This window comes from Zea mays, chromosome 2 (assembly GCF_902167145.1).
Source record: "Zea mays cultivar B73 chromosome 2, Zm-B73-REFERENCE-NAM-5.0, whole genome shotgun sequence".
NCBI classification, from domain to species: Eukaryota; Viridiplantae; Streptophyta; class Magnoliopsida; order Poales; family Poaceae; genus Zea; species Zea mays.
The window spans coordinates 211,797,187-211,809,307 of record NC_050097.1 but is presented as its reverse complement, the minus strand read 5'-3'; the positions used below and the strand labels follow the sequence as shown (position 1 = coordinate 211,809,307).

The 12,121-nt window shown below is 44.1% G+C and overlaps 1 protein-coding gene across 3 annotated transcripts; it reads right to left on the bottom strand.

Annotated features, from left to right (window-relative positions):
• Nucleotides 1-607: 607 nt before the first annotated feature.
• On the bottom strand, nucleotides 608-5,756 carry LOC100304028 (uncharacterized). 3 transcript variants are annotated; one of them, XM_023301536.2, is made up of 3 exons: nucleotides 5,560-5,756; nucleotides 5,386-5,449; nucleotides 608-997 (listed from the first exon to the last, which is right to left on the bottom strand). In XM_023301536.2, exons 1-3 carry the CDS (start codon nucleotides 5,666-5,668, stop codon nucleotides 715-717), a joined length of 456 nt encoding a protein of 151 aa, XP_023157304.1. In that variant the 5' UTR covers nucleotides 5,669-5,756; the 3' UTR covers nucleotides 608-714. The 3 variants fall into 3 exon arrangements, 2 of the variants coding, with proteins under 2 accessions (XP_023157304.1, NP_001159024.1); NM_001165552.2 differs by lacking the exon at nucleotides 608-997 and adding an exon at nucleotides 1,646-1,910 and having other exon boundaries at nucleotides 5,560-5,731; NR_157840.1 differs by lacking the exons at nucleotides 608-997; nucleotides 5,386-5,449; nucleotides 5,560-5,756 and adding exons at nucleotides 1,646-1,910; nucleotides 3,912-4,263.
• Between the last annotated feature and the right edge of the window lie 6,365 nt (nucleotides 5,757-12,121).

Genomic DNA, 12,121 nt, shown 5'->3' with positions numbered 1-12,121 from the left:
TCAGTTTTATTTTTATAGCCTTTTATTTAAAATAAGATATATTTATTAAAATTTATATTTATTTAAGCACATAATTAAGCAAATAAAAATTACAAAACTCATAAAAAATATAATATAAAAACTTTAAAAAATAAAAAATATAAAAAAAACGCCTTCGTCATCTTCCCCTTCCCTCTCTTCCACCATTTCTTCCTCATATAAGCTGTGACCATAGAAAGTAGCATTCTACTGGAGATTTGTTTTCGATTGAGAAAAAAAAAACTGGCGTAACAAACCAAGATGCATACCTCACTGATATCCTATAAAATAAAATAGCTGCTCTAACTAATGACTGTTGTGCAGTGCATATGCTAAACGGAGAACTGAGACGTCAAGATGGTGGTTATCAAGTGAATAAATAAATACTAGTTAGATGCTTGTATATTGTTATAGTTTCTATATACTATATAGATAGACTTTATTCTATATATTGTTTGTTTATAAAATATAAACTCCCAAAATATGTGTACTCAGTTTAGTTACGTGTGTGTGAATATGAAGCCCATAACTATAAAACGGGAAGGGGAGGGATGATAGGGGGAAAAAACAAACATAGGCGCTAAACGCATGACGCACGACAACAAAGATGTTTTATATAAGCATAAAAATAAATAAATTCAGTGTCACAGTTCACCGAAACAACCAATTATTTGAATTTGATGACCAGAGTCGATTTCATCCATAGCCCATAGGGACGCGGCGATGTCCCCCGCAGCTTTCCCTGACGCAAACGAAAACGGCACCTGGTGAACACGAGGACGACGTGCGGTCCCGAACCGCAAGGGAGCCAAGGAGACGACGGTGCGTCTCGGATACGCCGGCAGATCGATACGCGACGCGATCCCCGGTGTGATAACAACGGCATGGGCGAGCAAACGTTGGAAGACCTTTTGCTTGCTCCACGAATCCCTCTAGCCTTGTACAGTTCCTTCCTTGCGACGCTTTGACTCTACGAGGCCTATGATTGGCACACCGAGAAGGACACATAAGAAAAGGGCCACATTAAATACAACACATACAAATGACGTAGCCAAAGCCAATAATAGCACGTGGCGTAACAAATGAGTGCTAGCTACTGTACCAAATTACAGTATGGCACAAGGCAGCAACAGTATTCCACCCACGCCCTATGAACATCCCAGATGCAGATACAAATCTTCCAAGGCTTCAAGAAAATGCCTTTGGAATTTGTTTGGGTTCTTGGTCCAAAAGAAAAAGGGAACAAAATCAGAGTTGCTTACCTTTTTATCGCCAAAAGAAAAGGCATTCCAGGAAGAGGAGATTCGCTTTACCTTTTTTCATAGCAAAAAAAAACGATTGCTTGGGTCCAGTAACCGTCCAGGCTCAAAGAAATTGCTGAAGGGGGGTACATATAAGAAAGAACATTGAACACTGGAAGTATTTTTAACAGTACTGAGTGAAAATATGTTGCCGATTCAGCAAAAAGGCACCGGAATTGTAGAACAGACCAAGCACTTGGTCACCATATCCTGAAGTCAATATCGAAGTACCAAACCATCAAGGCATCAAAACATCGAAGTATCACGAGACACCAGGTAGCGCGAAAGCAGATTCCCGAGATCTTGTAAAGAAGCTGACATGAAGATTTGTAAGCAAAGCAAGCTTTCATTTCTTCGTCGCAAGCACAGATTCGGTTGCTCTACAATCTAGAAATATACTGGTACACAAAATTCTGCTCAGTGCTAAATATTCAGTCGTACAAAGACTTGGCCGACTGGATTCTTGTCTTCTTGCCTTTTGCTTTCTGGATCTTCTCCTCGGACTTCTCATTCTTCGATACAGCCCTAGCAATTGCTTTCATTTTCCTAGCATTCTGTGACCTTTTCATATGCACCCCCTTCTTTATTTTCCTGGTTGAAGAGACAGAGAACAAACTGAGGACACGTGTCTAGTCCATAACAATGCAGATTTCAGGGAACACGGCTGGAGCATATAGCAGAAAGGGACAAACTTTTTAGGGAATTTGTTACATATTCACTTTAGTATCCTGTAATAAAACTTGCAAATGTACTTACTGGAGGGGATAGGAGAGCAGTAACTTCAATAGTTCACTCTTAGTGGCCTAATATCTAATGTATGAAGAGATATCTCACTAAGATCAGACACGTTTAGGCAGTTGACTACAGCTCAACCTTACATGGCCATAGAAGAGAGATTTGTTGATCCTCAGGAGTCTACTGGTGAACTATAAATGCTAATTAGGTCGAAACATAAAGTCAAGTTAACCCAATTTGACTAGAAACTACCAGGGGTGGTAATGGGCTCTAAAAGGTCGGGCTCTATTCCTATTCATTTTTTAACTTAAATTAATTAAGGGCCCTAATTTTGTGAATAAACATTTGGATCGCAATCCATTACCACCCCTAACCATACTACAAAAAAAAACTGGGCGAAGGTTCATGAGACGCTGATAAGTATTTGGTAGACCCAGCAGATTTGGGCTATTTGGGCAAATGAACATTGGTGGGAAGATACAACCAGTTTTGCTTCTACGGTGAAGATCTATGAACTGAAAAGAGGTGTACCCACATGTGTACAGTTTGCTTATAGTTAAGATCTCAGAGTCATAACTACCTAAGACTCTATATTTCCAACTTCGCTGTCTACAGTGCGGAAACATTGTTTTGCAATCATTTAAGCGGAGCCTACTGGTGAGGGTAGACTAACAAATACACAACTACTATGGATGCCAATTATTTTCCATTTGTTGACTTCTGAAAACTTTGATTTTTCTCATCAACTCCAATCAGTTGATTTTTTTTTTGTTTAATAAATCCACATAACACATAAGAATGATATCCAAAAACCATGTAACCCACACAATAAAAGATTTTCCATAGATGGTTATGACAATGCCAAACCAGATGCTGCTGCTTTATGTCTTGTCAATCAATGGAGCATATTATGCTAACACATCTAACAACCTAAGGCTCCATATTTCCAACTTCACTCTGTCTACAGTGCCGAAACATTGTTTTGCAATCATTTAGACCTACTGGTGAGGACAGCCTAACAAGTACTACCTCCGTTCACAAATATATGACACCGTTGACTTTTTCGAAAACTTTGGCACTCGTCTTATTCAAAAATGTAAAATTTTAAGTCAATCACAAACTATCTTAAGTGATAAAACAAATCACCAAAAAAACAAATGACTAACTCTATTTTTTTTAATAAGACAAGTGGTCAAAGTTTTTTAAAAAGTCAACGATGTCATATATTTATGAACGGAGGGAGTACACAACTATGGATGCCGATTATTTTCCATTTGTTGACTTCTGAAAACTTTGACTTTTTCTCATCAACTTTCAATCGGTTGATTTTTTTGTTTAATAATACACATAAAACATAAGAATGAATGAATGATATCCAAAAACCACGTAACTCACACAATAAAAGATTTTCCTTAGATGGTTGTGACAATGCCAAACCAGATGCTGCTGCTTTATGTCAATCAATGGAGCATATTATGCTAACACATTTAACGAGCTAAATCATAGAAATATGTTTGAAAAAATCCACAATCCTCACAAACAAAGGAGCATCACACAAACAATTTCCTAGTCGTTTGGAACAGCATTCATGGAGCGCACATACAATTTGGTATATAAATCAAGGTATTGACACATTGAGAAACTATTCGTGGCTAAAGTGTACTCGACATAAAATTGATAAGGTATCTCACGTTGGAAAATCAGAAGGAATTCAAATTTATAAATGTAAAGTCAAATTTGGATTACAAGAAAATTTCCAGAAAAAGAAAATGGTAATAGGGGGAGTGGCTGTAGCTGGACCACTTCAATGTTAGGGTCAAGTTAGAAGGCTGGCTGCCTGCTCCACTCATGACATACCTCGTGAAGGAAGGCAGCAGCAGCTGCAGCTCCTGCCTCCACCTTCCGCAGCATATCTCCACAATGGGCACGGATCAGCTGGCTGTGAAACCCTATCAAAGAGGCTTCAAACAGAGAGCAGAGTCTCCCTTCTCCATCAGAACACACAACTCTCCACCAGATCTCCACATCTCCCAGTCGTCCAGCTCCGTTGCTGTCCCTCAGTCCATGTGCTCCTATGATGCGCGGATACTTCACAAAACTCACGTACCGGTGTAGGATACAGTATCGGATAGGGATAATTCTCGGATATATCCGGATACATATCCAGGACGTATCGGAAATTTCTGATAAAAAAAGACATACTCCTGTGACACCTCTCCAACACCTGCAAGATACAGTATATCCCTACCTCCGTATACAGTGCACGTGATACTGTAGGGCAGCCAAAGGCCCGCAGCGGAAGCCTCCACGTCTCCTGTATGTGTGCCGCCAGCCGCTGCCGATTGGAGACCCCACCGATTGGAGCCGCCGCCGCCGTCGATTGGAACCGCCGCCGCTGATCTGTGGTCGTCAGCTCGTCTGCCGCCACGAGGTCTGTGGTCGTGTTCTGTTGTCACTTCTCAGCCCGTCTGCCGTCGCGAGGTTTGTGGCCGTGATCTGCCGTCTGTCCTGCCCTTCTTGCTTCTCAAAGACTCAAACTCCTCCCGTTCTTCTCTGTTCTTCTCAGATCCCATGGCCGGCGGCGAGTTCTGTACTTCTGTGGCCGTCTAACTCTGACTGCTACTTGTTCCATTCTCTGTTCATGTTAGATCACATGGCTACTTGTTCCATTCTCATATGTTTACTGTAGTCAAAGTTGTTAAACATTAACTTTTAATGCCCTTAAATTGAACTGATCGGCTGTGGTCCATTTCAGCATTTAATTTTATTTATAATATATATTGTGTATCACAGTATCAGTGTTTTTTTGAGAAATAGCGTATCGGGGTATCGGCGTATCGCGTATCTGTATCCCCGTATCAGGGCAACATAGCTGTGCTCCTTTGGGCTGTGCGGCAGAAGCTCCAGCGGATCACTGGTATTGTGCTGGCGAACTCATGTTGTGTTGTGTATGTGGGTGTGTGTGACCCTGATGCTTTTGTGCCAGCAGTTACCGCAAGCACACTATGGGCATTGTGTTTCCGGTGCAAGGTGGCTGTGCCCACCCATTTCCTGGTTGGCACACTCCAGTGAGCACTCCAACATTGCTTTCTCATAGATCTATACTCCACCCATGGTTGGCGTCGCTCTGTGGCAGTGAACTCCTGCCCCTAACTGCCCCTAATGTGTTTACACATGATGCGGCCCATGGACGGCATATCAAGAATTGTATCACAATAATACGGCGGAATGTTGAAGGCCCGCAATTATAATTGACAGAACGAACCTCTGTGCACACATGTACAATTATAAAGGTAAAAGTAATTGTTGTGCTGCAGTTTGTTTAGCTTACTTGTTGATCGAACCGAGCGCCGCTGTGGCCGACGATGGCTGCTTTCCCTCGGACGTGTCCATTGCTGCCAGACAAAGAACAAAAAATCATGAACCGAGCCATCGTATAAGCCAAAAGGCGGCGAACACAAAAAACACCCGTAAGAAATAAAAGAAATTGGAAGGGGGAAAGTACGTTGTGGGACGTCCGCGGCAGTGGATGTGGCGGGGCCGCCCTCAGAGGTGTCCATGGCGGCGAGGCCGCCGCTCTTGGCCCTGTTCTTCTTGTTCCGGTTCTTCGCCATGGCTGCGCGGCGCGCCCTCCTGGCCCTGGTGCCTAGGGTTTCTCGGGGCTTTCGGTGGTGCTGACCACGGGGATGTGGGAAGTGTTGGATGCAACCTGGAAGCCGGAAATACACACGACAATTTGGGCTAGGCCCGTTTTGATGGGCCGTTGCTACATTTCATATCTGGGCCAAATACAATTATGAACACAACCGTTTGGTTTTCCTTTTTTTTTGCCTTCTCTTTTGTTTGATGTTCACCTGTTTTCTTTTCTTAATTAAATACGGAGCTGCTTTCAAATCAAACGTCTCGGCAATGTACAGTACATGGTCTTATTTTTATTTCATTGCGACGAGAAGAAAAAAAAAAGGCTCACGTCTACGGATGTCTTGAATTTGCAATCCTCGTCGAGAATGAATCCACTATTTTAGTCCTTTACCATCATCGTGTATCAAGTCGGTGGAACCGAAGCTCGCTGTTATAAGGCACGTGAAATCAAGAACCATCCATCCACTGCCACGCATGCAATGGCTCACCACACGATTTGACTGGGAACGTATGAAAAGAATTGACAGTTGGTGGGCGAACTTTCTTCTGCTATACGTACTGTTGTATGGACCTCTGACAAGTGTAGGTCCGTTAGCCTACCATTCTGAAGTCAAACGTGCTGGCTGCACGGCTGCCTGTCCGCCACGTCCGAGCTCCAACCCACGTCACAGCGATCGAAAATCGCCCCTGCTGAATTTCCAGCGCTCCAGACGTCGCGACGCAGAGCGGCCGTCACAGCGTCGTCGCCAGAAACAAAAACCAAATAAAGGTGCCCATCGACGACGACGAGGTCCTATGGATCTGACGGTTGGCAATCCTAATCACCCTCGCCGGCACCACCACCACCTGCCCCGTCGGAAATCGCAACCACGCACTGATGCACTCATGCACAGCACGTACGGCGGCGTCAGGCGGGCGTGCATGGGGCGTGGGGCTCCATCAACTGAGAGCTCAGAGCTCCCATCCGGTGGCGGTGGGTGCATCCATTTGGTGTGATCCAGTGCGGTCATTCAGGGATCCGGGCCGCCTGCACATGACGGACGCCGGACGAATTCGACCGCCTGCCGTCGCTTTCTCCCTCTGGCCCAGCGAGTGCGCCGGCGCCGCTGCACACCGAGTCCCAGGCTCCCATGCATCTCCAGTCCCCAAACGGAGCACGCACGCAGCGTCGCTTTCGCTGCGATGGGACTGGCGCGTCGCGATTGGCCCGGCTCACCAAACCTAAAGGCTGCGTGCGGCGGCGAGGAGGATGGGCAGATAGCACGCAACGTGGTGCGCTTTCAGGGGCGGCGCCACTGGCTGGCCGGCCGGCAACGACAAGCGTAAACGGCAAAGCAAAGCGAAGCAAGCGTGCACACGGGACACGGCCCAGGCCGGCCGTCGTGTCGTCCGAGCGGCCACGCAGAGAATACCGCGCGCGGCAGGGCGCGGTGATGGGGGAGCTCGCCTCGTGTCGTTTCTCTGTCGTCGTTATGGTTATGGATGGATGGGTCATCATGGAATGAGATATTTTGCTTGTTGCATAATAATACAACACATGGATCAGTTCACCTATAGATGGAGTGAGTAGAAGGCAATCAATAGTTCTTCAATACTCTCCCTCCCATATATCCACACACAGACACCACGTTGCACCTCTGCATCCGTTGAGTTGTGTGAGCAGGCTAGCGGAGGTGGCCGCAGTGTGGCCGATTGATTGTGGTGACAACGAAAGAGAAGGAAGCGAAAAAGGGATGACTTTGACCTCTTCAACCAAACAAATGGATAGGATGAATCCCATCCTCAAAAAAAAAAAAAACTTGGATGACAACCTTGCACCCATGAATAAAAACAACGTACAATTATGCAATGTGTCGAAAGCATGTATGAAGGTAGGACGAGGATGTTTCTTGGATACATGCGGGATATATCTGGATATCTCTTCTATGTTTCTTGTCTTCACGGCTACTATCACAAGTTTTAAAATGGTCGTCCTGTATCATACACGAAGTGTATAGGTGTATTGTTCTTTTCTTACCAGTGGTGGGTCATAACCATATAAGGTCTTATTCAGTTATTTCTATTCTATGTGGATTATATGAGATTGAAAAAAAAAATTATGAAAGATTTTGACTTATTTAGGATTAAAACTCACTCAATCCACATGTATTGAGAGCAAAACGAACAAGCTTTAAATAGGTCGTAAAAATCACACAAGCCCCATAGGTATGTCGTGACAATCAACCAATCTCTGTTAGTGAGTTAACCAACCAAACTCAACATGCGACAGAAAATTGAATACAGCGTAACGTTTCTACATAGTACCACCCCACTAGTAAAAGGAGAATGAGCAAACGAGTGGGCTATAAAAACGGGGTTAAGCTCCTTTTAAACTCATACATTTCTAGATCTTTAACTAAACGCATTGTCATTTTACTATTGTAGATAAACGCTGGTGAGCCCAAGACACATTACGTGGACTAGCGAGCTTTGTTTTTGGACGAATCTTGAGTTCAAATAGCCGTGAAGACTCAAATTTTTGACATACTCAGATTTAATTTTTGAGAACCGAAATGAGTTCAAATAAAAAGTTGTTAACTACAAAGTTTCATAACTTTTCGAGATCTACAACTTTTATTTTGGTGGTTTCATCATACGAGATCGTTTGGAAAACTCAAAATTAAGGATAAAAATGATTTCTAGTGGCGGTTCTTTAAGAAAACCGTCACTAGAAATCATGGATTTTTACAGTCGATTTTCGTAAGAAACCGTCCGTAGAAATACGATTTTTAGTGATGATTTTATTAAGGAACCGCCACTAAAAATAAGCATATACGGTTGATAACCGAATCTGTCCGTAAAAATATATCGCACTTTAGGATTTGAGCTTTTTTCTACTAGTGATGGACGCTCACACGACTATATGAGATACGTTTTGGTTGATGGTTATGGATTGGTATGATGATTCTTGTTTACGAAAAAGTTATGAGTTCAGAATCATATAAATAATAATTTATCTTACATGTAATTTTGAAACAAAAAAATAGCAAATGAACCAGTTTTATCCTTCCTTGACAATTGTCTGCATAACATCTTTTTCCACACCTGTCGAGTGCCAAAAGTACTCAACCTTATACAATATACAATGTTGCTCAGCTAGAGGTGGTGTATATATGAGTGTATGCTCACGAAGACGGCGATAAATTCTAGTCTTATGGTCTTCGTGTTTGAAGCTTGTGGAGGCCACTAGATCTTGTTGAACTTTGATGTTTAATATATTAATTGTAATCTTTTCTCTCTTTTTTTTTGACCTACGGGTACATATATGTAATAGGATAACATTGTTTTATTTTGGAGTACATGTAACTAATAAAGTTGGTGTATATGTAGGAGTGGTAATGGATTAATTGTGATCCAAATGGTTCTTCATAAAATATTAAGGCCCTAAATAAATTATAGTTCAAAAAATGAATAGAAATAGAGACCGATCCTAACCTGATTCGATCCTTAAATCTTATAGTGCAAAATTTATAGCTCATTGTCAGCCCTATGTATATGTAAATAAGTTTTCTAGGCACAGTCATCTTTTAAACGCCGCATCTAACAGTGCACGAAAAGAAACCTCCTAAACCCTAACAGTAGTCTGGCAGCTATGACGATGGTACATCTATCTTTCCCTAGCTAGTATGATGACAGCAAAAGCGGAACCGTGCAAAGTGGAGTTGCGGAGTAACGGATACGACGCGTGGTCCCGACCGAAATTATTGAGTGGAACGGAAGAAGCAGGGATTATACTAGAGCGTGCATTGGATGCGTCGGTCAGATGGGTTGGTTGGCTGCCCTGCCCTCGCCGTAGTCCCGGCCCGGTGCGCCCTCGCTTGCAAGCAAGGCCCTGAAACGATTGCCACGTCCCTCATGATCGATCATGACCCAGCTTTGCCACACCTAATCATCCCACGGAGAAGCTAGGCGGCAATGGAGCTCGTGCGTTTCCACCGCGCGCGGCATTGCGCGTGCCCGCACACACACGACACGAGGTACAGTGCAGCGGCATGCAGATTGCTCATCGTGGCTCTGCGTCATTCAGCAGCTAGCTAGATAGCTAGTGGCGGCTCAGATCCTCTGCACGTACGTACATACTTACTGTTAATCTCTACTGGCTGTAGATCGGTCGATCTAAAAGTCTTCATTCACCTACTGCTAATACTCGCAGCAAAGCTTCGAACAAAAGGCGCTGGATCTGTGGTCGTTTGCTCGTGTTGGTTTCGGAGGCCGGCCTTGGACCAGCGTAGCGTACCCTATTATATCCAGCATCCCAACTGGGAGACAGTCACCATGCATGGAAGGAATGAGATGCGTTCGCCGACCGAGACAGCCAGACACACCGCTCACCTTGCAAGCCCTCCTCTTTTTTTTTTTTTTGGCTTTGGCTGCCAACCCCTGCCTCGAGATCCGCGACCGAAGACCGCGGGTCACGCACGCATCATCATGCAATGGGATGCTGGGGCCTCGACATGAATGAAAGACAGCGCGCGGCGGCCAGGAGATCCGCGCTCGTGTGTTTCCCCGTCGCCCAGCAGCCAGCCAATCGAAAAGCCCCCCTGCCGCGACCAGGGGGCCGGGGACTGTTACCTGAAGCAGTGAACTGAATGAATACTACTCATGTGCGGTGCAGGGCCCGGCTGCACGCACCCCTGCCTGCGACTACCAGCCAGCCAGCCAGAGCCCCCCGTTACTACGGTCTACTCCATGATCTCGTTTTAGATTTCGTCGTCAACAAAAGCAAAGCTGCAGAGACGTACGCGGCGCAAAGATAAAGAAGGCCTGCCTAACCATGGTCTCCGGCAACCAACCACGTTTCCGTTCCAACAGCAAGCAACAGGGGGGGTGCGGCCTCTGCGGCTCCGCCAAACCCACGTGCCCTGTGCCTTTGCATTGTCTGGTGCGCAGCGCGCGCCAATCCTCGCGGCATACGACCTCCCATTGGCTGTCACGAGTTACTGCTCACTACCAGTACTCTGCACCGGGGAGGGGGGAACCAACCAGACCTGGCCACGAGGGGTAGCTACCTTTCACATTCCATGAGAGCAGGTACAGTACTACATTACAGTATATAAAGTAAACCAAAGAACACACAAAAAAAAACATGTACTGCAACCCGTAGGCATCTCGGCGTCATCGTTACGGCAGCCGGCAGGTTTGTTTCGGCCTTTTTCGTCTCCTTTTTTATCCTTCGTCCGGTGCCGTTCCAGACTTCCAGTGCAGGGGTAGTGGTTGTTATCATTTAAAAAAAAAAAAGAAAAAGGAAAATGTTGGCAGCACGCTCGCAGCGTCGCGGCGTTACCACTTTATCCGTTCCGTTTCTAGCCGTCACGCGCTCCGCCTCCGTAACCCGCGGACCCGACTTATGCAGTTGCTCGTGAAAGATTTTGACTGGCGGGCGCAACTCGCATCCGACTCGAAGTTTCAGGTGTTTCTATTTTAATCCACGGAAACCGCAATCCAATTTATTCTTTATTCTATGTAAAATTAATTAAGCTATACTAATAGTTATTTCAGATGAATAGCTTAACTAATGATTCGACAGAGAATCAAATGCGGCAAAGGAGCCCTAATATCTCCAAATAAATTTACTATGGATACACATAATCTAATAGTCTTATATTGTATTACAATTGTTGGTATTTTTTATAACTTTAGCTAAAATTTAAATCATTTGGTTCCTGAAAAAGACAATTGTATTGTTTTTTTTTGGATGAGAGAGAGATAGTACTTTTCAAGCCTTGTTTATGAGTGCTCCTCCTAAAACGCTCTCCCGACAAGCCAGAAACATTTTTTAGGAGCCACAATTTTTTTTTTCACAGAAAAAATAGCTTCAAACAACTTCTCGTGCTAAACGTTTGATAGGGTTCATCTGGGGAAACCGAAGCCAGAGAAGAGCCTGGAAAACCACTTATATAATTCGAGAGTTTAATTATATAAATAAATCTATAGGTCCTATTTAGAGCATGAGTATGTTTTCTATTTTTATGTAAAATTGATTCGTTTCTTAAAAGATCGTAGTGCATGATTTCAATATGATTTATTTATTCGCAAAGGATCCTTAGGCTGTCACCAACAATGTCCTCTAAATTTCTTCCTCTAAAGAAAATATTCTCTATCATTTACAGATCATTCTAAAAGATTTCGTTTTCTATATCTTCACTCTCTTCAGCAATATCCTCTATATTAAATAATCAATTAAAATAACTATTTCAACGTCCCCTCCACGGGTCCCATACTTCCATTCGTTCAGAGCCTACAACCTCGTACCACTCCACCTTTGTCTTGTGGTTTAGAGCGATAGAGCATCCGCCAAATATAGTAGCTAAGCAACGTCCAATATATTTTAGCGTTTAGTTTAGCACTTGCTGCTAGAACGGTAACGGACGTTGTCGTCCGCTAGA